Source organism: Phocoena phocoena, chromosome 9, assembly GCF_963924675.1.
Source record: "Phocoena phocoena chromosome 9, mPhoPho1.1, whole genome shotgun sequence".
Taxonomy (NCBI): Eukaryota; Metazoa; Chordata; class Mammalia; order Artiodactyla; family Phocoenidae; genus Phocoena; species Phocoena phocoena.
In genome coordinates this window covers 50,502,378-50,529,648 of record NC_089227.1, presented here as the reverse complement: position 1 = coordinate 50,529,648, position 27,271 = coordinate 50,502,378, and the positions used below count along the sequence as shown (strand labels likewise).

Genomic DNA, 27,271 nt, shown 5'->3' with positions numbered 1-27,271 from the left:
GGTAATGGGGTTAAGGGGTATAAGTAACCAGGAACTAAAAATGCCATTTTTATATTTTCATTTTTTCTTTATAAAGGAACAGGATAAAAAAGTAGAAAGCTCAAATAAAGAAATACAGGAAAAGGAAGCAGTCATTGAAGAATTAAATACAAAAATAATAGAAGAAGAAAAAAAAACTCTTGAGCTAAAGGATAAAGTCACAACTGCTGATAAATTACTGGAAGAATTACAAGAAAAGGTTGTACAAAAGAACCAAGAGATAAAAAATATGAAATTAGAGCTGACTAATTCCAAGCAAAAGGAAAGACAGTGTTCTGAGGAAATAAAACAATTAATGGGGACAGTTGAAGAACTTCAGAAGAAAAATCATAAAGATAGTCAATTTGAAACTGATATTCTACAAAGAATGGAACAAGAAACACAAAGAAAGTTAGAACAACTCCGGGCAGAGCTGGATGAGATGTATGGGCAGCAGATAGTACAGATGAAACAAGAATTAATAAAACAACACATGTCACAGATAGATGAACTTAAAACACAACATAAGGGAGAAATGGAGAATGCTTTAAGATCGTGTCCAAATATTACAGTTAATGAAGATCAAATAAAGTTAATGAATATGGCAATAAATGAACTGAATATAAAATTGCAAGATACTAACTCTCAAAAGGAAAAACTCAAGGAAGAACTAGGAGTAATTTCAGGAGAAAAGTCTGTTCTACAGAGACAGCTTGAAGACCTTTTTGAAGAATTGAGCTTTTCAAGGGACCAAATACAGAGGGCTAGACAGACTATAGCTGAACAAGAAAGTAAACTCAATGAAGCACACAAGTCCCTTAGTACAGTGAAAGATTTGAAAGCGGAGATTATTTCTGCATCTGAATCTAGGAAGGAACTAGAATTAAAACATGAAGCAGAAGTTACACATTATAAGATAAAGCTTGAAATGTTAGAAAGAGAAAAAAATGCTGTATTAGACAGAATGGCTGAATCACAAGAAGCTGAGCTAGAGAGGCTGAGGACACAGCTCCTGTTTAGTCATGAAGAAGAACTTTCCAAACTGAAGGAAGATTTGGAAATTGAACATCAAATAAATATTGAAAAGCTTAAAGATAACTTAGGCATTCACTATAAACAGCAGATAGATGGCTTACAGAATGAAATGAGTCAAAAGATAGAAACCATGCAGTTTGAGAAAGACAATTTGATAACTAAGCAGAACCAGTTAATTTTGGAAATTTCAAAGCTGAAAGATTTACAGCAATCCCTTGTGAATTCAAAATCAGAAGAAATGACCCTTCATATCAATGAACTTCAAAAAGAAATTGAAATACTCAGACAAGAAGAAAAAGAAAAGGGTACACTTGAACAAGAAGTTCAAGAATTACAACTTAAAACTGAATTATTGGAGAAACAAATGAAGGAAAAAGAGGATGACCTTCAAGAACAACTTGCACAACTTGAAGCAGAGAATAGCATTCTTAAAGATGAAAAGAAGGCCCTTGAAGACATGTGGCAAATATATACTCCTGTTAACCAAGAAGAAAGATTAATTTTCATAGACTCCATTAAGTACAGATCCAAAGACTGTAGCTGGCAAAAAGAAATAGAAATACTTACAGAGGAAAATGAGAACCTCAAAAAACAATGTATTCAGCTAACTGAAGAGATTGAAAAGCAAAGGAACACTTTTTCATTTGCTGAAAAAAATTTTGAAGTTAATTATCAAGAGTTACAGGAGGATTATGCTTGCCTTCTCAAGGTAAAAACCGATTTAGAAGACAGTAAAAATAAACAAGAAGTTGAATATAAAAGTAAGCTTAAAGCACTTAGTGAAGAGCTTCATCATTTGCAAAGAATAAACCCAACTATAGTGAAAATAAAAAGTTCAGTCTTTGATGATGACAAAACTTTTACAGCAGAACCATTGGAAATTGGTGAGGTTGTTGAGAAAGATACAACAGAACTTATGGAAAAGCTTGAGGTAACCAAGCGAGAAAAATTAGAACTGTCAGAGAGACTGTCTGATCTTTCTGAACAATTAAAACAGAAACATAGCGAGATTAGTTTTCTAAGGGAAGAAGTTAAATCTTTAAAGCAAGAAAAAGAGCAAGTTTTATTGAGATGTAGAGAGCTAGAAATCATAATTAACCATAATAGGACAGAAGATGTAAATGTGTGTGCTGTCCATTTAAGCCCTTTAAAAGATGGAGTTTTGACAAGCAGGGATTCTGGAGGGTATGTTCCTAAAATAAGTAAAGATTTTGGTGAAGAATCAAAAATAATGGAGTTAAATGAAATTCCTATTGAAAATATGACTCTTGGAAAAGAAAACAAGCAAGAATGGTTTTTTGATCACTTGCCGTCAGTGACAAATGAATCATCACTTGGGACAACTGAACCAGGTGAAAATGATAAACTTCAGCAGGAGCTCAGTGTACTTAAATCAGAACAGGTATGTTTACTTACATGTATATGCTACAGCGTACATTTCATACTAAAAATTTTCATCGTCATAAAACATAAATTAACCTTACAAGAGAATGAAAGTAACCCTGCAATGTAATTCTCACTTAAGCCTATCATTTATCATTTCTTTTATCTTTTTAATTCTTAAACATTGTTGCCTTAAACGTTGTTGCTGCTCTTTTACTTAATCTTTTAGTTAATCTGCTCAGGAAATAGAACATAGAACACATTTTCTTTGAAAAGGCAAGAGTTTAAATCACAAGAGTCTGAGCTTTAGAAAAGTTATTTTGTAATATTTTGTTGCAATCCCAAAGATTGGTTTCAGTCTCATTTTGTATTGGTGTTTTCAAGGTTCCACAACTGAAAATTAACTCTCAGACTTTTTAGTGCTCTATATAGTTGTTCAGTAGTTATGAAACTATATTTCCCTGAGAAAAAAATCTTGGTTTAAATCCTAGCGTTTTCTCAGAGTCTTGTTTTGCCTGAAGTGGGGGGGAAATGTATTAATTCTAAATACAGTTAAACAGTGCATATAATGAGTAATACTAGGTCACTCCTGATGATTTATATTTGCTGGATACTGAAAATAGAAATGACATGAAAATTCCACTGGACATCTTGTATAATGGTGCTAACTAGAGCTTTATGTGTTTCTTCATTTCTATAACAAGTATTTATTGAGTCTCTTGCCAGGTAGGAATAGTGGTGAACAAGAGAAAGAAGGTTCCTGCTCTCAAAGAGCATATATTCTAGTGAGGGAGGCAGGCAATAAATGAGGAAACAAGTAGAATAGTTAAGAAAAGTGATGTTTTATAAGGAAAATAAAACAGATAATGTGATAGAGAATGGTGGGTAGTGGTGGTGGCAGCATTAAATAGGGTGGTCAGGAAAGGTGTCTAGGAGGAATTAACATCTGAGCTGCCATCTGAATGGCAGCGAGGAGTCTACCACATGGAAATTAGAGCAATTGTGATGACAGAGATGAGTTTGAGGAACAGAATAAAGACGTATTTAGTTGAGTTTGAGGGAAGGAGAGTAGAAGAAAAAGAGTTTGAAGAAGCAAAAGACCAGATCTTGTAGAGCCTTACAGACTGCATAAGAAGTTGAGATTTTATTCTGTATACAGTAGGAAGCCACTGGAAAGTTTTTTCTTTTTACTTCTAATAAATGTACTCACATTTGTGATCTTATATCAGATATTAGGATATTTTACATTTTAATAAGCTAAATAGAGTTAAGATGTTCTAACTGCATAACTATTAATGCTTTGTTAAGTATCTGAAATAGTTTTCAAAATCATAATTGGTTTTAATGTAATCACTTCTAAAAATGCCACAGATCATTTAAATTTTTTTAAAAAACATTACTGGGGGAGGACCTAAATTTGAAGCCATCAAAATGGTCATATCTTCTCAGTAAGAATTTTATTTTTTCTAACTAAAGACATTTTCAGTGACATTCAGGTACCATCTCCTTGACATTAACTTCCATAAAGTAAACAGAGGCAAACCCATAAGCTGTCCCTGCCCCACTCATCACTACCAAGACAAACCCCCTTAGTGATGGGGAGAGGAGTGAGGTGTGTGTCTGTGGAAGGAAGCTCATGGAAGAAATTGAGCAACAACTTACATAATAACACCTAAGAGCAATCTAAATATGCTTAGAAATAATGCTGAAGCCACAAAAATACTTCTACTCTTGGGACTAAACTAATTGGCTCATAAACATGAAAAGATACTTCAACATTATAAATTGATATAACAATAAAATAGCATTTTATACCTGTCAGTGGCAAAATAAGTTTCACAATAAAAAGTGTGATGAGAATGTGGGGAGATGAGTATTCACCTACACTGTTAAATATCAGTGTAAATTGGTGTAATTATAAAAATGTGTTAAAATCTAATGCAGTTAATATACATAATCTGTGATGCAGCATTTACATTTCTAGGTGGCACTCAGTGTAGTCCCTGACCAGCAGCATCAGCATCACTTGAAAACAGGTTAAAATTCAAATTCTGGGGCCCACACCAGACCTTCTGAGCTAGATGCTCTGGGAGAGGGGCCCAGCAATCTGTTTTCATAAGCACTCCAGGTGATTTTGATGTGTGCTAAAGTTTGAGAACCACTATGCTAGAGAAACACTAGCATATTTATACAGGGCATATGTATATGAATTTATTGCAGCATTTTTTGAAATATCAAAACATTTAGAAATAATCCAGTTGATCTCCAAAAAGGAAATGGACAAATTGTGCTATATTCATATATATAAAATACCACAGTTAAATTCATCTGTATCTCCATGGATAGATCTTAGAAGTATATTGAATGAGAAGAGTAATTTGCAAAATAAATACCATTTTGCACCATTTGTGTAAATTCTTAAAAACAAAGTATAATGCATTGGTTATAGATGGATTGAGAAGTGAGAGTATAAGAAATGAACTGTACTTGCAGCAAATTTATGATCAAATTTATGATAATGATGGCCTCTGGAGAAGGAGGAATGAGAACATAGTAGATTAAATTTTATCTATGTTTTCTTTCTAAACCAAAAAAATATGTAGGGAGGAGAGAAATGAAAAAAAAAAGATAAAACAATTGTATTTGTTAATTTGGGATGTGTGTACATAGTGTTTATTACATTATTATTTGCATTTCTCTATACTTGTTTTAAAATGTTATTTTTGAACAAAAATGAAAGATCAGGCCATCCTAGCTATACCAAATATCAAAATTTACTATGAAGTTGAAGTAATGAAAATATTGTGCTATTTTCCTTGAAAAAAGATAGGTAGGTCAGTGCAACAGAATAAGTGAGAAAAAATTTAAATTAGACGTCACTTCTCTTACATGAAATTTTAAACTATAATTTCATGTATTTCCTCCCTTGTAATCAGTATATGCAAAAAAAAAGTTAAATTACCTGATTTGTCATTTAAAAATATTCTAACCTACACATTAATTTACTTTAAGAATGATTTAAGGCTACAGATGGAAGCTCAACGTATTTGCCTCTCTCTGGTTTATTCAACTCATGTGGATCAGGTTCGTGAATATATGAAAAACGAAAAAGATAAAGCTCTTTGCAGTCTTAAGCAGGAGCTTATTTCTGCTCAAGAGGATAAGATCAAGGAACTTCAGAAAATACACCAGCTAGAGCTACAGAATGTAAAAACACAAGAAACAGGTAAATGATTTCTAACAAAATTATAAGTATTATGAAACAAATAAGTATCACTTAGAGCCCACCACTCCATGATTCTGTTCTTGACTTAGACCCCATAGAGGAACATGACTGGGTATTCCAGTCCTGGACTCATTTGTTCATATAATCTATAGGATACTCGTTTACGTGCTTGAGAAATCTAAAAATCACTGAGTTATTTTCCCCAAGAAGTCAGCAGTCCTGTGGGAAAGCAATATAAAATAAACTCTTAGAAAACAATAGGAAAATTTCTATACTAGAAGAATGAACAGAAAGAATGGAAAGAGAGAGGAGAAAAGTCTAGTACTTCCTGGAAGAGTGAGGCAGTAGGCAGGAGTAGGGAGGTTGGAATTTTAGCGAAAGCTCTTGAGTTTTAAATGTAGAGATATGAGAGACTGCATCCATTTTGGAGAGTTGAGAATTCAAGGTGTGTGAAAAAGTACTGAGGGATAAAGATGGAAAGATTGGCAGGAGCTTGGTAAGAAAAGACTTCATATACCCTAAGTGAAGCATTTTTAATCTTTATGCCAATTGTGATAAGACCTAATGCAGGATTTTCAATAGTGAGAGTAACATCGTAAGATTTTTAAGATGACAGCATTGAGGCAAATTGGGAGAGGTTATAAGTGATGGGAAGACCAGTTAAGCAACTTTGGCAGTAATTCTGTTAACATTAAGATGTTGAACTAAAATGTCATTGGGGATTGGAGAAGGAAGGAAAGTTTAAGAGTTAAAGAGGTAGGCTGGATATCAGCTCGGTGCTTTGTGACCGCCTGGAGGGGTGGGATAGGGAGGATGGGAGGGAGGGAGACGCAAGAGGGAAGAGATATGGGAACATATGTATATGTATAACTGATTCACTTTGTTCTAAAGCAGAAACTAATACACCATTGTAAAGCAATTATACCCCAGTAAAGATGTTTAAAAAAAAAACAAAACAGGTAGGCTGTAGTCTGCAGTTAATATTAACAGTAAAAGGGGAAGGAGTTGAGAATGATCCCTAAGTTTCTAGCTTGAGTAGTTGGAATGAGGGCAACTCCACTCCAGTCATGAGGAGGATAAGGGTCAGATTTGTGGAAAAAATAGTAAATTAAGCTTGGAACATTGAGTTAAAAATACCTATTGACTTTGAAAAAGAGATATCTAAGGGGCAGGACAAGAATAATGACGCAGATGTAGAGAATGGACTTGAGGACATGGGGAGGGGTAAGGGTAAGCTGGGATGAAGTGAGAGAGTGGCATGGACACATATACACTACCAAATGTAAAATAGATAGCTAGTGGGAAGCAGCAGCATGGTACAGGGCGATCATCTCGGTGCTTTGTGACCACCTAGAGGGGTGGGAGGGAGACGCAAGAGGGAGGAGATATGGGGATATATGTATACGTACAGCTGATTCACTTTGTTGTACAGCAGAAACTAACACAACGTTGTAAAGCAATTATACTCCAATAAAGATGTTTTTTTAAAAAAAACCCACAAATAAATTAATTAATTAAAAAAGGAGAGATATCTGTTAGGCAGTTGAAAATAGAAAGCTGAAACCTAAGAGGGAGGATTAGGCACAAGATAAAGATTTGTAAATCAAAAGATCATTTGAGGCCAAGGACAAGAATGAGATGCCCTGGGAGACTGTAGAGTGAGCCAAAGACTAAGATGGTACTGTGTAAGGAGCAATATTTAAGGAACCATAAGTGGAAGACTAGTTGCAGTTAACTTTTACCTTTAATACTTATTTAATTAATTAAATTAAACTTCCTCTGTTCAAGGTATCTTTAGGCCCCCACTCTGGACAGATCTGCCTTTGGGAGTGAGGTGGCTCATACGTTTGGAATTGTTTTGTTGAACAGAGTAGAATTTAAAGTGTGACTTAAATAAGAATACTGTACTTTTTCACTTCAGCAGTTCTTTGTCAGTTGAATAAGATTTTAAGCATATATTGTTTGTATTGGTATCCTCTTCAGATAGAATCTGTAGTGTTTCAGGCTACAAGTTAATTAATGAGTCCATTAATGGGCGATGAAGTCAGTCCAGTGATAAAGTAGAACAGAACACATTGGCATGCATAGCATGTAGAAAGAGTAAATGTTGATTTGTGAAATTTTTGTTTCAGTTTTATATGGATGTATATATGTAATAGGTTATGCTGTATGATGTATTTCTAGTATTGGGTTGTAGTAAAAAAAAATTGTAAGTCACTTCTTTGTATCATTTTGTGGGATATAAATTGAAAATCCTACAGATTATCTTAGCTGGTTAACACTGAGCAGCACAAAATAACATTGAAAGAAATAAAGAATTTAAAACTAATCTTATTGCCAGGAAGCTTCCAGTTGACATAGATTTAATATGAAAATAGTTTCTAAGTATGTAAACTGAACATTTTAATGCAATATCTATTCTATTAGGTGATGAAGTGAAGCCTTTACAAATGCTCATTGGAAAACTTCACAGGGCAGTGTCTGAAGAATGTTCTCATTTTACACAGGTAAGGTATTAGTTAAAAAGTACTTTTACCATAATTCAAAAAGATACATGAACCACAGTGTTCACTGCAGCACTATTTACAATATCCAGGACATGGAAGCAACCTAAATGTCCATCAACAGATGAATGGATAAAGAAGATATGGCACATATATACAGTGGAATATTGCCCAGCCATAAAAAGAAACAAAATTGAGTTATTTGTAATGAGGTGGATGGACTTAGAGTGTCATACAGAGTGAATTAAGTCAGAAAGAGAAAAACAAATACCCTATGCTAATGCACATATATGGAATCTAAAAAAACATTACTGATGAACTTAGTGGCAGGGCAGGAATAAAGACGCAGACGTAGAGAACAGACTTGAGGACACAGGGAAGGGGAAGCTGGGACTCAGTGAGAGAGTAGCACTGACATATATACACTACAAATGTAAAATGGATGGGCTAGTGGGAAGCTGCTGCGTAGTACAGGGAGATCAGCTCGGTGCTTTGTGATGACCTAGAGGGGTGGGATAGGGAGGGTGGGAGGGAGGCTCAAGAGGGAGGGTATATGGGGATACATGTATATGTTATAGTTGATTCGCTTTGTTGTACAACAGAAACTAACACAACAGTGTGAAGCAATTATACTCCAATAAAGATATATATATTTTTAAAGTACTTTCAGACAAGAAATGCTAAATTTTAAGTTACTATAAATTTGATAGGCAGAATCATCTTAGTTTTCCCTACTATCTTACCTCGGAACTGTATTTAGAAAATATTGCTGAGTTTTTAAGTTTAAAATGAGCATTTAAATGTTTTCCTGGGGCTTCCCTGGTGGCGCAATGGTTGAGCGTCCGCCTGCCGATGCAGGGGACACAGGTTTGACCCCCGGTCCGGGAAGATCCCGCATGCAGCGGAGCGGCTAGGCCTGTGAGCAATGGCCGCTGAGCCTGCACGTCCGGAGCCTGTGCTCCGCAACAGGAGAGGCCACAACAGTGAGAGGCCCACGTACCGCAAAAAAAAAAAAAAGAAAAGAAAATGTTTTCCTGATAATCAGTTCGAAACAAAAGAAATCTAGGTAAATTATCTCAGCAGTAGAATACACAAAAGTTATGCCTAATTTAAAAAAACAGACCGATAGAGCCTTAAGCAGGTCTGTCTCCTACCCCTGCCCGCTTTGGTGGTTGAGTGATTTGATGACTTACCTGGGGATCTTGCACAAGACTAGTGAGATAAGATTTCACACTGTAGATTGCCAAATCTAAAAACTAATTATGCCAAGTATAAATATATTTGTGAAGATCAGGTGAAATAGGAGCGCTTCTACACTGCTGGTGGGGGTGTACTACCTTGAGAAGCAGATTGGCAAGGTATATTGTTGAAGATATGTACATCACACAGCCCAGGCATTTACTTCTACTTAGGCTCACATTTGTGCACAACCAGATATGTTCATTGCAAGAATGTCTATGTTAAGTCAAAAATTAGAAACAACTCAGGTTTTTATCTACAGACAAATGAATAAACAAATTGTGTTATATCTGTACAATGGAACACCACATTGCAGTGTTTGCTAGGTGTACTAATATCAGCAAATCTCAAAAGAAAAAGTATAAAAACATGCATGTTAGAGTAATCACCTCTGGGCAGAGAGACAGGTGAATGAAATAGGTAAGCAGTACTTAATTCAGAAATCTTCAAATCTGTATGTAATGTTCTATTTCTTTTTAAAAATATGGATATAATATGACAAAATATTAGTATTTGTTACAGCTAGGTAATAGATGAACTACTTTTTCTGCATATTTGAAATAGTTCAAAATTTAAAATACATGCCTAGGCTTTGTCACAGATCTCCATCCTAGCCTGTGTATTTGTGAATCGAAGAGGGAGGAGGATGGTATTAGTTGGGAAGGTAAAGCTCCCTTACTGATTCTGATTACCTACAGAATAGTTCGAAAACAGTATTCAAAAAAGCAAAAGAAAGTCAGAAATAACCACATTCATTCAGCCTCCACCTCTGCCGAAGGGTTCAGGCATTGATTGTCCTTTCATATCCATTGTTGATAGTCTGTAAATATGGAAAGAGGGCCCAAGTCACAGTAGTTTATTTATAAGCTGACTTTATATTTTCTTTTCTTCTATTAATGGTTTTACTTGACCCCCTAATCTGAAGTTGAAATATGAATCAGCTTGTAATGGAGAGGTCCCCTGGGGTTCATCGTGAAACCTGGTTTTGTCACTAATCATTGATGTTACTATGGACTAGTTACTTCATCTTTCTGGGTCTGTTGCCTCACCTGTAAGTTGGATGATCGGGTTTCTACCAACCTGAATCAATTTATCAATTTATGATAAAATTCTACCTTAGGGACTGTGTTGAAAATTTAATCAAGTCAATTATTAATAGTATAGTTTCAAGAAATAGCAACAATAAGCAAATTGGTTAAGTCTAGGAGTTGTTGATTGTTATTTCCAGTTGCATGAGGGGCACAGGTGAAACTTATTTAGAGGGCTTATCAGATGATTAGGTGGCATATGTTATTTGTAAGTGATGATAAAATTATCTGTTGCTCAGGAGAAAAACCAGAATGATGTGTCAAATATTTTTTTTTCCATGTGTAAACCACAGAATAGTATTCTCTTATGTTAAAGTCTATGAATGTGATCTCCTACTTCATATATTGTAGAATTTATAGACTATAGAATTTATAGACTACTTTTTGAACTTCTGTCCTCATCTTATGGTGTTTTTCACAAGGGTAGTCGACCTTACAGAGATAACATCAGAATAGGATCCAAGCCAGAAAGTGGTAGATTAAAGTACAAGATATATTCATTATGAGGAAGAAGCAAAAAGTTATAATTTGATAGATATATTTGATATATATTATAGATAATGAAGACTATCAATATTTTCCTGGTGTAAGAAGAATTTCACATTCTATATGTGGAGAGAGAAAGATTTAGACTTGGTTATTTCTTTTGCAGATTGATTTGGTATACAGAAGAGTGTTTTCTTACTGATTTTTCTGTGTCATTTTGACTGTCTTTTGCATATAGAAAAATAGTGTTTAATGATCTTTAGTGGCAGAAATCAAAATTTTAATTTCATAAAATACCTAATTTTGTTGTCAACAGACTTTTTGCAGTGTCCTTGGTGAACATTATACTTCTGCTTTAAAATGTGAAGTAAATGTAGAAGAGAAAGAGAAAGAGACTTCTGGTGTTCACACTTCTGAAAATCAAGAACTAGAATTGCAAGATTATAAATATGAAGTTCAAGGTAATAAAGGCTTTACCACATTATTAAACAGAGTAATTTTCTTAAATGAATTGATGAACTTTCTCTGTTAATTAATGATTTTATCACTTAGCCAATTTGAGTTATCTTAACATCTTGTTTTTTCAGGTTCATGAAATCTTAAATCTTTAATGTACATTTCTAGTTTTACAATGCAGTAATTGTGATATAAAGAGAACCAAAGCTGTCTACAAGTTTCCTTGTCTCTTTATCCTCTGTTCCTCTACTTCCATCTTTTCTCACTATAATTCTTAATTTTATACCATAGATCCAAACCTTTAAAAGTTGTGGTATTTTATTGAATAAGTCTGTCGGGGTTTTATTTTTTTTTTAAAGAATAAGACATTCAGTTATCTTTCTTAATAGGAATCCTATATTAGTTCATTTTTACAAATTATAACCTCAATTAATTTTTTTGATATTCCTTCACAGATAAAATGTTTCCTACCCCTGTCCATTTGTATGAAGAATGAACAAATATGTACAAATTAATGAATGCCAAAAGAAATTAATGTATTTTAATGTGAAATTGTCAAGTTAATCTTTGTAGCAGGTGTTCCACATTATTGAGGTTTTAATTGTTGGTTACTAAATCTATGAATTTTACTTCTAGCAGGCAATTTTCTGAAGTTATGAATTGATGAATAATACTTATTGAAAGAAGCAGACTTTTATTGTAGAGTGAAATTATTATAATTGTTTATTATTTAGATTTTCAGGAAAATGTGCAAACTCTTCTCAACAAAGTAACAGAAGAATACAACAAACTCTTGGTACTTCAGTCACGATTAAGTAAGGTCTGTAAAATGGAAAATGTATTATGATGTTTGCATTTATTGTATTACCTGCTATTTTGTAAGCTATTTCATCAACCAAGAATTTCTAAAATAAGTGAACATGAAAAGAAAATTAGGGAAAAGTGACATATATATATAGTATCAGTGAGCTGAAGGAATTTCTGCAATTTGAATACTCTTTACCCCTTTAGAGAGTTTTTGAAGTCATGATAAAGTTAAAATGTATATAAAATGTCAAATTGTAAACTTTGTGAAACAGTTGCATTTAATTTTACATATAACATTTTTTAAAGCAGTGAGTCTGTTTTAGAGAAAAATGTGATTAGTTGTTTAGAATATAGCTGGTTTCACATGGTGTGTTATATAAAATTTCTTTCAAGCAGTTGTTTTAGAAATGTGCACATAGAAAACTAAGAGAGTATAGATGGCATCATATAATTAATTAACTACATCAGAAAAATGATGTATATTAGTTCTTCCTCTTTCTCTTCCCCTCCTTCTTTTTCCCATTCTATTTTACCCCCTTTCTCCTTTCCCTCTCTCTTCCTCTTTCTGTACAATTAAAGCACAACCTTATCCAGCCTTTCCTAAAATCTATAAACCTATCCCAGTATCTTACAGATAACTATGTAGGAGGACAGGTGGATGGTGGATAGATTCAAAGCCCTTCTTTAATTCCACATTTCTCTACAATTACTAGTTTTCTTTCTCCTTCCATTCATAGCTAGATATTGAACCCTATTCAGAATCATCATACCGTTTTCTTACCAAGTACCCTTAGTAGTCTAGATTTCTTGTTTTTCTGCTGCCCTTATCCTGCCTCTGAGAACCCTTCTTCTTCACTCATACTTGGGTTTCTGAGGGCTGCTAAGAAAATTAGATGGTGATGTGGTTTGGTGACACTGCATGATCATGGTCTCTGACTGCAGCTGGACGCTCAGGATCACTTGACAATTCTTTTATGTTGTCATTTATTCTCTCATAGTCCCCTCAGTGGATGCTACCTAATGTTATAACTTCCCTCGAGTCATACATTCCATTTCTACTCCCCTTTTTTCTTTGCAGATGGCCTTATTTCTCATTTTTCTGTGAGTATGGGAGCTATCAGTTATAAATTATCTCATCTTGCTACCTCTAGACCATATGTATTTCTTTAAATCTGGAAATACTCTGTTTTCCTTCTGTCTCAGAAGAAGTTATCCCTTTTTATAACCAAGGTTATTTTATTTCCTGTCCTTTTGTTAACATCACCTTCTGTCTCCTCTAAGATTGATAACCTGTTTCTTCCCTCCCTTCTGTGCTTTCAGCCTCTTTGTCTGTGTTTCTTATTTCTGTCTTTCTTGCCCCTTGCATATTCCTCTTGTCTCCACTATTTAGAACATAACCAGTCTTCCTTGAATCTAATATCTCCCTTTGTGGTTTTCTTTCAACTTCATTGTCATATTCTTTGAAGGAATGAATAGACTGTAGTCATAGTTTCCCATCTCTTCCTGTCTTGCTCTCTCTTCTACCCACTGTAAACAACCTCCAAACTTATACTTCACTAAACTTTCTTTGGTGAAAGTTACCAGTGAATTCTTAATTATCAAATTTTCTTTCTGCTTTCTTACCTTCCATCCTTGTATTCTTTCAAAAATATGTTGGTTTTCCTTATGGCAGTACATAGTTGAAACTATTAAATAGTGTAGGAGGGGTTACAGTAAGCAAGTCACTACAGTGATGTTTGTCATTTTGCCTCTTTCCTTTCAGGACAGTGAGTGGGGAACAGTTTCCTTTGGTGAGACACAAACCTCCCTTCCCCAGTGCCAGAATGTGGGAGGCTACTCTGGAACACAAACACCCACACTTGCCTCCTTAGTTCTCCCCAGACACTTCTTTCAGTTTGTTTTGAGAAAAACTTTTACCTGCCACCAGGCTTCTTCCTGGCTGAAATCAGCAGAAAGGGCTATACTGTGATTAGTTAAAGGTCAATATATTTGTTTTCTGATCTCTACCTGTCATCGATCTCTCTCTGAGCCTGGGGCCTTTCTAGGGTTCTACTAGGTAAGCTAACTGTCTGCTATAACTGTGGCTCCCTTCACGTGTGCTTTAGGCTGCTCCTTCCTCCACCCTGCTTAATCAGTATTCTGCCACACCTTTTCTGTTGAAATCTTTCTTAGTCTCTTTTATTTTTTGGTTTATTATGGATTTATACCTTTTAAAGATTCATTATGATTTTAATTGAGTCATGGGGAGGGAGGAGAGATATATGTCAGAGATCATGAACATAAATGCCTACGTGAGCTCAGCTCATAAAGTAAGTGAAGAAGGCCAAGTGAAAGCTGGAAAAGTGAAACCTGGAGAAAACATACCTCATCTAAAGGGGGCAGAGACTGCTCAGCTTCACATGTTGTTGTCACGTAGGAGCAGGGCCCAGTGTTGTTTATTCCTTCAGTTTATCAATTTTATGTGAGGTCTTTTGCTTTTTTAAGTGTTGGGAAGTATTAAAAATAAAAAGGATTTTTTTTTCCCCTAATTGGGAAACAATTAGGAAGGAAAAAAAAACCGAAAAACTGTTTGGTACCCAAAAGAATACTTCTATAGCCTAGAATTAAAGTCAAACTTATACTTTGCAACTGTACGTGTAAACACATGCTCAGTATTATCTTGAACAAGGAGCAAGACCAAGACAACTCATTATTTTTTTCATTCCCTGTATCAGTGAAACTTACACCTTACATGTCTGTATAATAAGGCAGAGTATGGGTGTGCTCAGGGTCCCTAAGACCACTCCTCAGTTCAGTGGTTCACCAGAAGAACTTATAGAATTCAACATATTAGTGGTACTCAAGGCTAAGATTTATTACAGCAAAAGGATACAAAGCAAAATCAGCCCCATAAAGGTTTGAAAAGGAGCATGGGGCAAAGTCTGGAGGAAATAGGCACAAACTTCTAAAATTCTCTCCTAGTGGAGTCACAGGAAGACACACTTCATTCCTCTTGCAGTTGTGACGATACATGCTAAGTTTTGACTACTAAGGAAGCTCACCTAAGCCTAGAAAACCATAGTTCTTTTTTATCAGGTGTCAGCCAAATGGGCATCCTCTGCCAGAACATACCAAATTCAGACTTCCAGAAAGAAAACATGTGTTCAGCATAAACCATATTGCTTGTACATGAGACTCCCTTACAATTTAGGGAAACTTTTATATTAGTGTAGAGAACCGTTTACCAGCTAAGTTTCCAGATGCCAGCTAAGGGGCAGACTTGTAAGCAGGCCTTTTTAAAGAGATAGAAATCTCACAACTTCTGTGTTAACTCTTTTCTGCACAATAGATTAAAAAGTGAATTTCACATTTTATCCCAGCAAGTTGGCTACAACTGTAGAGGCATCCCAGACGTTGGTTGGGATGAGTCAGTCGGCAGTACATCACTGCTTAACCTGTTAGCCTCATCTACTAATCCTCTTCCTCATTTTAGCCATATTGAAATACTTAGAGTTTCCAAAATACACCCATATCTTTCAGACCCCTGGGGTTTTTTTGCATGCTGTTTTTTCTGTCTAACACTGTCCTTCCCCCTCCAATTTGCTTAGTGTATTCCTACTTATAATTCCAGTTGGTTCAAATGTTATGTCTTTTGTGTCACCTTTTTTATTTTTAAACATCTTTATTGGAGTATAATTGCTTTACAATGGTGTGTTAATTTCTGCTTTATAACAAAGTGAATCAGCTATACATATACATATATCCCCATATCTCCTTCCTCTTGCATCTCCCTCCCACCCTTCCTATCCCACCCCTCTAGGTTGTCACAAATCACCCAGCTGATCTCCCTGTGCTATGCGGCTGCTTCCCACTAGCTAGTACATTTGGTAGTATATATATGTCCATGCCATTCTCTCACTTCGTCCCAGATTACCCTTTGTGTCATCTTCTTTACCTATCCTCCTAGACTAGAAATTTCTCCCTCCATTCTCTTAATATCTGTACTTTTTATTTTTTTGCACCTACCTTTCTCCATTATTTTAAATACTTGATTACCTTCCTTTCTTTCCTGTTCCATTCTTCAGTCAGGAAGTCTTCTCTTTATTTCCATTTCCTCTTCTTAGCACAGTGCTTTGTTTAGCACATGGTAAAGGCTTACTATATGTTTACTGAATGAATTAAGTGACAGTATAGAAAGGTTGAGCTGTAAACTGAAGTATTTACCTGATGGGCTTTATTTTCTCTAGGAAGTAGGAGGCAAGATCCTTGGTTGAAATGTACACAGCGGGTAGGAGTGAGGTAGAGGACGTGATAAGAGTAGTACCAACTGAAATAGCTTTCATGGGAAATAGCTTTTATCCTGTTGCTCACCTCCTTCTACAGTATCCTTTGTTCATCTAGTATAGCAAGTCCAAGCTCATCCCTTGCTTTTACGGTGCTCTTTATACCTACCTGTCTTATTTATCTGGCGCAATTTCCCCCGTCCCTCAAGATCATTGTCTTCACTACTTGTAGCAGGTCATTCTTTCACAAATGTTCTTATTCTTTCTTCCATGTAAACTTTCCTAATCATTGCCCAAAATGTTGGAGGCCCAAATAAAATTTGACTTCCTCCATAATTACTCAGACCCACATCAGTCTTTCTTCTGTTATTGCCCTTTAGTCAAACATTATAGTTTAATGCTTCTCTAATTGTTTAATTTTACTTCCCCAATTAGTTGATGAATTCTGTGAGGGCAGGTACACCTTTTTTTTTTTTTTTTTTTACTCTTTTTATATTCTTACTCTCCCTTGTCACAATACTGGCCACATAGTAGACCGATTATTAAATATTTGAGGAATGACTAAATTAATACACATCTGACATATTGCTGCCTAGTTTTAATAATTAAGGAAATAAGCTGAGGTTTATCTGTTTTTGCTGTTTTCCTTCCTTTTATATAAAGAACAGCATACATTTGTCAGTTACCTTGTTGTATGTGAGGTATATCCAGAGATTAATAGCAGAAATAGGTATGTTATTAAGTATTGATAATATAAAATTTACTGTGTATGAGTTGAAATTTCAGAGATCAAGTCATACTTTAAATATTATTATGAACTTTATACCAAATTCTGTGCAGCTCCTATTTTTATAGTAAAATGAAATTCCTTCTGGTTATGAAAAAACATTATGTTTACTAATATAATATCAATGCTGTGAAGGGAATGGGATGTGAGTCACTGTGTCAAAAGAGAGCATGGAATAACTTGGAAGGGAAAATATTTGTATTACAGTGTCACAATTTTAGGTGATTTTGGAAAAAACATTTTAAAGGTAAAGTTGCTTTTATATAGTTTTCACAGTCCTAGGTCATATATTTATGTCACTGCTTTTCTTCTGTTATTTTCAATAGATTCAAAGACAGCAGACAGGTGATGTGAAACTTGAATTTGCAGAAAAAAACCTACCAAAAGAGGAAACAGACTTTTTGTCAACCCATCCTCAGATGACAAATTTTCAAGACACTGGTAAATTTTGATTATATACCGTAATGTGGTGTTTTTATACCAAATGTTCAGTAATTTGATTTTTTACTTTAAAATTTGAGACAACGTAGTGCATTGGGCATTTCACTGTAACCCTCTTTGGTCTCAGTTTTCTCATCCTTAAAATGAAAGATTTAGACTACTCATGTCTTCCCACTTCTTACATTCTCTGGTTATACATTATTTTCAATTTAAAGACATAAAATTCGTAGTTTTAGGGGTACTGCAGCCATGAATATAGAAGAAATGATCTTGAATTACACTATTCATGTTTTCTTGTTATCATAAGTCTAAATGAGTTTAAATTGATACCTGAGTTATTACTACTAAAAAACATTTTTCAAAGAAGAATTAATATTTTCTGCACATTCAAAACAGTGATTGTGGTATTTCACTAAGAAATTTATATTGAAATGTGCATTTTCTTCCATTCATGTAACTCAGATGTTTGTCATAAAAGAAAGTTATCTGCTCTGCAAGATACTGAAAAAATTAAACAACTTGAAGGACAAGTTCAGGAATTAGAAAACTTCGTATCCTCTTTGCAGCAGCAACTGAAAGAAACTGAAGAAAACTATGGGGCAGAGATTCATTCTTTGCAGGAAAGGCTACAAGCTGTTAATGAGTTTACAGTTCAGCCAAGGTATCCATCTACTTATAATTTCATTCAATAGTATTTGTAGCTTAGTAACAATCATAGTATGGTTGTTTTAAGAAAAAAGTGTAACTTTAGCAAATTTGCTTGAAAGAGATGGGCTATAGCATTGCCAAGAAATAAGAACAGAAGATAATTCATCTCTGAAATGTGTGACGTAAATGTTAATGTAAACCAAATACATTTTATAATAGGAATTTTACTTACACCTTTATTTTATAAAGATGCTTGTTGTTATGAATATGCTAAGTTAAATCAGGCGGTGTGCATGTTACTTGTTTATTGTATGCCCAGTCTTTGCTACTTTGATATGGGCAGTCATACTGGACTTTCTTCACTTGGTTATCTAATGCTCAGATTCACCATGTCCAAAATACAACTCCATCTTCCCCTCAAAATTTGCTCCTCTGCAGCCATCTAATTCCATCTCTGGTGACTCCTCTTTCAAACCTCACTTCCAGTCTATCAAGAAATGCTGTTATCTCTACTTCCAAAATAAATCTAAACTGTACCACTTCTCATCCCCTGGTCCCTGCCATCATCATGTCTCACTTGGATTACTGCAACAATAGATCTCCTTGCTTCTACTCTAACTCTTCCCTAAAGTTCGTTCTCAACACAGTTCGAAAACTTTGCTTTTAAAATTTAAGACAAATCATGCTGTTCTAGTGCTCCTCTGTCCTTACTGTGCCTTACTTGGACCTATATAATGGGTCCCTGTTTATCTCTCTGAATTTATCTCCTGCGGACTTGCTTGTCACTTACTATTGTAAAGCCACAGAATCTTCTCGAGATACTCAAACCATCAGTATGCTCCTGCCTTATGAATTTCTCTCTCATTGCTGTTCCTCTACCTGGAATGATATTTCTCTAGGTATTTCCATGCCCAACACACTTACCTCCTTTGGGTCTTTACTCAAATGTCATGTTCTCATGAGGCCTATCCTGATCACCCTATTGAAATTAAAATCATCCCTTATAACTCTGTGTATGAATTTCCTGCTTCATTTTTCTATATTAACTGTTTTATATATATAAAACTATATATTTATATAAAATAAAAACAAGTCTATATTATATTTGGAGGGGAGGTTTATTTATTTGTTTTTGTTATCTGTCCCCTGTGAAGGAGTTCAAGCTTTGTAAGGGGATTTTTGTTTATTTATTCACTGTATCCCAAACCCTATAATAATTCCCTATGCATAGTAGGTGCTCAATAAATATTTGTTAAATGAATGAACAGTTTATAATTTAGTAGGGAAGTGTGCTGTAGTATGTAACTAGCTCTATAAAGTCCTCAGAGATTTAACCTAACTTTGACTGGCTCTACTGCTCTGAGAGTGATGTCTCTATAGGCACTTGTTATTGGAACCTAAAGACAAGGGGGTTTTTTGTTTTGTTTTGGGTTTTTTTGGAGACAAAATACTGAATTTCCACACTTCTTCGGAAGCATTCTGTTTCTCCATCTTTTATTCAGGGTCTGTATGTAGGCTTTGGAATTGTTTATCCAGCATTGGCACAGCCTTATAAAGCTTCCATTTTATTTGAGGTCAGTGGTTCCCAAACTTTACCATGCATTAAAAACATTGGAGGTTTTTGAAATTATTAGTGTTTGAAATTATTATTTTTTCATTGTTATTATTGAAATTACAGGTTACTGGATTTTACATTTGAAGAGTTAGATTCAGTAGCTTAGAGATGGATTCTGGTCATTTGTATTTGTAACAAGATAATTCTGAAGCAGGCAGTCCATAGATTGATATTTGGAAACTATTACTTTAGGTTTTTTGATAAGAAAGAAAATAGGTATATAGCAAGAACTCTTTCATAACCACTTACAGTATTTCAAGTTTCCTTCCTTTAATTAGTGATGTTTTCTCTCCAAAGCATGAAGAAAAGGAAGTTTTTTGGAAGTGTAGACCTACTTTGCTGTTCTTGCACTTGGGCTTTTTGCCAGCTCATCATGCTTTTTTAGAGTTTCTCTAATAATCACTGGAAATGTATTAATACCTTTCAACTAAAACCATTAGTTTTCTCCCACCCTGCAAAAATGAGGCTTATTGACTGCCATGTTCACTCCTACGAACATGTATTTAAAGTTATTTCTTGTTAAATGTCATCACATATTTGGACACAACTGTAGCACTTTTTGAATAAAGAATATACTGTTCTCCTAAGATAGACTTGAACTAGTTTAAGAAAAATAATTGTCATTCATTTAACAAGTATTTGGTGATGTCATACTAGAAACCTCTTGGCGATATAGTATGGAATTGGAACAACCATGAGCTTTAGAGTCATACAGACTACATTTGACTCCTGATTTGACCTTTGACTGGCTATGTGGTCTTGGGCTGATATATAAACATGTCTAAGTAATATTAGGGAATAAAAACTACCGTGAGATCGTGAGGATTAAAAGAAGCCATGACTGGGAAGAGACTTGGCTAGATGTCATGGAGGAAACTTTAGATGTATATAAAATGGTCCTTTACCTCAGGGGACTTCAATCCAATCATTGAAATAATACTTATTCACAAAACAGTAATTTTTTTAAAGTAATGATTGAGGAATATAACATGACAATACAGCCAAAGTGCTGGAACATAAACCCATGTCTTTGTGGCATTTTTCAGTGCCCATCACTTGACATTTCTGCAATGATATTTTTTGGAGTGGCTCCAGGGGGAATGGAAATGAAGGGTTGACTATGAGACATTGAGATAGAAGAAATCTTAGGAGCAAAGCAGAGGAAAGATGACCTCTGTTGTTTGAGCTAGAGAATATGGAGGTTTATGATGTATTAATATAAATAGAGAAATCAGACAGGTGGAGGGTAGGACCTTAATTTGTAAGATGGGAACAGTGAATTTGGTTTTAGCCAGACTATTTTTTTTGAATTTGGGATAAACACTTTCAAATGCTATAAAATTACAGAATTGAAGTCCTTGTGGACTAAGCAGCATTTTTTTTTTTTTTTTGAAGTTTGGGTCTTTATAGCTGGATAAATAATCAGGAGGATTTTCCATGGGCTATGAAAATAAGAAGACATGAAACAAAGGATCATAATAGTGTATGCAAGAAACTCTGAGGAAACAGACAAAATGATAAGAAAGAAGAACCAGGAAAGGGCAGAGAATAAAGACAAGAAAAATGAGTTTGTATGGTCATGTAACATGAATATAGAAGATGTATAGGCCAGTCACAACAGAAGAAACTTTCACGACCAGTAGCATTTGAAAGAATGTGTAATCTCAAAAATAAAGACATACATGTTCTAAGAAAGTTTTAAGACTGTTATGACTCTGTGTTGTTGAAGTTTTGAGAAAATACTTAAATGGTACTGTTATGGAGTTAAATTAATGTAAGTTTTTCAAATATGGCATTATATTAAAATTTTAAATGTTAGAAATTATAGGATTTTTTTTATGTAGAAACATCTACAGATGTGTGCAAAGATATATTTATGAAGATTTGCACTGTAGCTTTATTTGTAAGAGTGAACATTTGGAAATGACCAAATACAATACAATCCAGAATAAGGACATGAATACCAAAAGACAGATTAAATAGATTAAATAGATTAAAAACAAAAAATTCCAGAAGTGGTTATGTATAAATTAAGAATCTTTCTCATTGTCACTGCCCACCTATTCCACTAGAGGTAATCAGTGTTACTTTTTTTTTTAATGAAGGTCTTTTATTTATTTATTTATTGGCTGCATTGGGTCTTTGTTGCTGTGCGCGGGCTTTCTCTAGTTGCAGTGAGTGGGGGCTACTCTGTTGCGGTGTGTGGGCTTCTCATTGCAGTGGCTTCTCTTGTTGCAGAGCATGGGCTCTAGGAACGCGGGCTTCAGTAGTTGTGACACGTGGGCTCAGTAGTTGTGGCTCGCTGGCTGTAGAGAGCAGGCTCAGTAGTTGTGGCACACGGGCATAGCTGCTCCACGGCATGTGGGATCCTCCTGGACCAGGGATTGAGCTTGTGTCCCCTGCGTTGGCAGGTGGATTCTTAACCACTGCGCCACCAGGGAAGCCCATCAGTGTTGCTTTTGATGTGTATTCTTCCAGACTTTTTTTCTGTGTGTGTGTGTGTGTGTGTGTAAATTTTTAATAAAACTGAGATTTTACAAACTGTTTTTACTCAATAATAGCATAGGTAACTTTAAAAAAATGTTAGGGCTTCCCTGGTGGCGCAGTGGTCGAGAGTCCATCTGCTGATGCAGGGGACACAGGTTCGTGCCCCAGTCTGGGAAGATTCCACATGCCGCGGAGCGGCTGGGCCCGTGAGCCATGGCCGCTGAGCCTGCGCGTCCGGAGCCTGTGCTCCGCAATGGAAGAGGCCACAACAGTGAGAGGCCTGCGTACCAAAAAAAAAAAAAAAAAAGTTAATACTTATAAACAGCTCCATGTCATGCTTTTGTAGTAGACTTTATACAATGGCATAAAATTCAGGGATAATCTGTTAAAATATTCTATCATTTAATTCTGCTGCTTTATTTTTAATCAGTCAAAAATATGACTTAAGGGCTTCCCTGGTGGCGCAGTGGTTGAGAGTCCGCCTGCCGATGCAGGGGACACAGGTTCGTACCCTGGTCCGGGAAGATCTCACATGCCGTGGAGCGGCTGGGCCTGTGGGCCATGGCCGCTGAGCCTGTGTGTCCGGAGCCTGTGCTCCGCAGCGGGAGAGGCCACGGCAGTGAGAGGCCCGCATATGGAAAAAAAAAAAAAAAAATATGACTTAAGTTACAATACCTGTAACTCTTGACCTGTCATTCTTGTTTTCATTGCCCCAATGCACATTTTATGCATGCTGTAAATTTGGACTAACAGTAAAATTTACACACAACACTAATTCTTTCATCCTCTTTTATTTATTTTTAGCTTTTCCATTGGTTCAATGGTATTTACTGAATCTGATGTACAGAAAACAGTATACCCTGGAAGTTGTCTAAAACAGAACATCGATGGTGCAACAGAGGTATTATATCTTTAAACTGTTAAATACACTGATTTCATTTTTATGTCTGTGGTTTAATAATTATCCAATAAATAGTTGCTAAGAATTAAGTATAGTAAATATGAGGATAATACATTATGTAAAAGACCCAGAAGAATATATAAGTGAAGAAATTTGATGTACTTTCATAGCATAGGAAAAACACAAGAAAGTTAAAATTGAGAGGTGCTTTTTCCCCCTAAATACATTCTAATTTAAAATTTGTCTTGTTTTATATAACATGGGGTGTATTACAAATTAGTTTCAGTGCCCTGAACTTTATAACAAATTAGTTTCAGAAAAGAGAAACAGCTTTCCTTCCTACCATGGGGAGTTGAACTAGGCTGTCTCTGGAATAGTATTTAGGAATTCCCAAAATTCAGTATGCTAGGGCTGGGACATTGGATGAGGCTTTCTTCAGCACAGGCCATATGCTATAGAAAAGCCCCTCATCTTTTACAGTATATCTCATCTAGCTAAACCACCTTTTGCCTCTCCTCAGCACTGTATATATTCCCAGTTTGTGGCCACTTTTCTCAAACATAACTGTAAAACCCTGATCTTCACTCAGTAAATTTTTAGTTCTTAAGTCCTACAGAAAAAGATCAGTGCTGTCTCTCATTCTGGATATAGAAGAGAGACATTGGCCACATTCTCAATTCTTCCACATTCATCCCACATGGAATATCTGTTTGGATGACATTCAGATAATTGGTAAATAAAGAAGTACTTTCTTGCCAAGAACATGTTTACACTTAAATAACCATTCTTCTTTTTTCTGTTTATAAAAGTAATTTGTATTTGTAGAAAACTGGATACTATTAATAAGTACCAAGAAGAAAAGAAATTTGTTTATAATGTCATGAGCAAAGATAGCCACTGTTAACATTATTTAAAATTAAATACATGCACATCTTATTAATTATATTTAAGAAGTATCTTTTCTCCACTCTAGAACTGTGTATTAGTAATTATAAATATATTTCTCACTTTGCATCTTTGTTAAGTTCACTGTAGTAAGTACAATTATTTAGTAGAATTGTACACTAGAATTATTCACTAGAATTATTGTTTTTAATAAAGGGAGCAGAAATTTATTAAAATTTTTCAGAAGCTTTCTAAAAAATAGTAATCTTTTGAAGATATTTGAGAGTAGAAGTTTAAAAATAAGTGGTGTATAATTAGTGTAAATAAACATGTCATATTTTGCTTTTTAATTTAGTTTTCTGGTGAATTTGGAGTGAAACAGGAAACAAATATGGTTAAGTTGCTGGAAAAACAGTACCAAGAACGATTAGAAGAAGAAGTAGCTAAGGTAAGTTTATAGTTTATTTGGAAGGTTATTGTGGTCTGTATTCCCTTTTAGCCTTCAAAAAATATACGTTTTATTGGTGGTAATGCACTTTATTTTTTGTTGTAAATTTTATACATAGCTCATTTAAGTTGTCAAATACTGGTATTAACCACAATTGCCTTTGAATGGAATGTTCTGTGAATTTTTCTTTTGAGTAACGCATTCTTCTCTTGATGTAGAATAGCAATTAGAAACTTTTCAGAGTTATAAATTTGTTAACCTTGTGAGTAGTACCATAGGAAAGAGTTTGGCCTTCCTTAAAGGTGGGGGATATGGTAGGAAGTGAGAAAAGTGCTTGGTCTTCTATGTATTACCTTTGCCTATGTCCTCCCAGAGAAGTTACTGTGATGTTAATGACTGTAGATGCTGTTGGCTGCTTTGCCCAGAGCTATTCTTGTAATCTCCTGAGCACCGAGCATATCACCTAGTATACCGTTATGATTCCATTTCTTTTGTCTCTGTATTCTCTTTTAAAATACTTATACCTAATTGGGTTCTTATTTTGGAACAGTTGAATTCTGAGTTTGTCTGCTTGTTTTTTATAATATTTAAACTGTTACAATGTAACAATCATAGTGGAGTATATGCATTTTAAAGTGGAAGGAGTGACAGAATTTACAGGAAATACATAAGGAATTAGTTTAAACATAAATTAGATGAGGAGGTCAAGACTCAAGGAAATATGTGGGCCATAAAGACCTACTCACTTCTATATCTGAATTGAATATTTAGTTCACAGTAAAAAGTGAGGCACCATCACTTTTATATAGCTCTCACTATCTAGTTCTTTTAGAGACTTGCAGGTTTTCTTTTGTACTTAACCTTTTACATAAATTTCTCAAGTGAAATGTTTATAGCAGAGCATCATAGTATAGTAGTTAAGAACATGAGGTTTGGTATAGGATTTACCATGCTTTAAATTCTTGTTCTGCTTTACTAGATTTGTGATCTTAGGAAAGTTACTTAAGTTTTCAATCTCGGCTCCCTCTATGTTAAAAGAGGAGAATAATAGAAATAATAGTATTTCTTGTGAAGATTCAATGAACTAATACATATAAAGCACCTAGAAGATAGTAAAGACTCATAAGTGACATTTTTAAAGTAGTCTTACTACTATGATAATGGTGATGATATAAATCTGTTTTGTGAAGCATCATTTATCCAAGCTGATAGCAGATTACCAAAGTACAGGTCAGTGAAAACTGTTCCAGAGGCAGCCAAGGTACTGTGATCCAAGAGACAACATTTGATGGCCCAGCTTGATCCTAGAATAGTATAGATGGTTTATATTAGTCACCAGTACAGATAGGATTATGCTCTACCCTATAACCCTCACATACGATATTAGAAAAAGACTGAGAAACATTGTTTTAAAAGCACAGGATATATAGAAGAAGCCAGTAGAGGTAGTGATTCCCAACATAGATAACATTAGATTCAGCCTGTGATTTGTGTAGGTACTACTGAAAAAATAGACATTCATTAACATTTCACTGCCAGGCAGTATTTTGAATATTAGGGTATAACAGAGGAAAAAGAGATGAAATCATTGCTCCTATAGACCTTACATTCTAGTTGGTGCAAATAGACAATATACAGACGGTAGTAAATACTATGAAGAAAAAAATGAACCAGGGTAATAGGACAAGGAAATTCCATGGGGAGTGAGATGATGTTATTTTATATAGGGTAATCACAGAAGACCTCACTTTTGAAGTGACATTAGGGGAGATTCCAGATGGAAGTGAGAGAGTGAATCGTGAAGATAACAGATTGAGCACCTTTTAAGAAAGTGGGATGCAAAAGAAAAAGTCAACAATTCTCCAGTGGATGTCTTCAAGAGGTGTCCAAGGAGAACTGGCAAGAGTGTGAAGGTCACCTGCCCAACTGCCAGCTTTGCCAAGTTGGAGGATGGTTTGATTCAGTCTTGCCACCTCTGTATTCATGGGTTCCATTTGGAGAAATATTGTGAAGTCCTGGTACAGATTTATCTCCTCAGCAGATGTTAACTAGATACAAGAAGAAGAAATACAGGGAAAGAGGGGCAAGGACTTGCCCTTCAAGGGAAGATAATATTGCAGATAATTTGACCTAAGCAAATGGAAGAATGGAGTTACTGTTTACTTAGGTGTTGGACTTAGGATGAAAAAGAACGCAAAGGAGTAGTTTCTGGAGAGGAGTGGGTGACTTAAGGATTCAGCTTTCCCGTTATATGCAAAACACTTATTAAATGTGTAAATATAAGTGTTAAGGAAGTGATTGGATATATAAATCTAGAGTTCAGGAACTAAGATAAAACTAGACATGTAAATACAGTAGTTAGTATCTAGTGTTTTTCAAGCTATGAGATATAACTTCTTTTTAAGTCATGAAATCAATTTATTGGTTTGGGACCAGGATTTTAATATTAATGGAAAAGTTCAATTATATAAAACATATACACACAAGTACCTATGTATGCTTTGGGTCACAATATAAAATGTCTTTTTATTGTTGTTGTATGTGTATGTTTACCA

General features: G+C 35.0%; 1 protein-coding gene across 1 annotated transcript in view; it reads left to right on the top strand.

Moving 5' to 3' along the window:
• Positions 1–27,271, top strand: part of AKAP9 (A-kinase anchoring protein 9) — a 149,008-nt gene that overhangs the window by 43,257 nt on the left and 78,480 nt on the right. Inside the window, exons 8-16 of the mRNA XM_065884369.1 lie at positions 77–2,455; positions 5,449–5,662; positions 8,090–8,169; positions 11,296–11,440; positions 12,170–12,255; positions 17,618–17,732; positions 18,195–18,393; positions 23,287–23,383; positions 24,624–24,716. Coding sequence (XP_065740441.1) covers positions 77–2,455; positions 5,449–5,662; positions 8,090–8,169; positions 11,296–11,440; positions 12,170–12,255; positions 17,618–17,732; positions 18,195–18,393; positions 23,287–23,383; positions 24,624–24,716 — 3,408 coding nt within the window. The remainder of the gene's footprint in view (positions 1–76; positions 2,456–5,448; positions 5,663–8,089; positions 8,170–11,295; positions 11,441–12,169; positions 12,256–17,617; positions 17,733–18,194; positions 18,394–23,286; positions 23,384–24,623; positions 24,717–27,271) is intronic.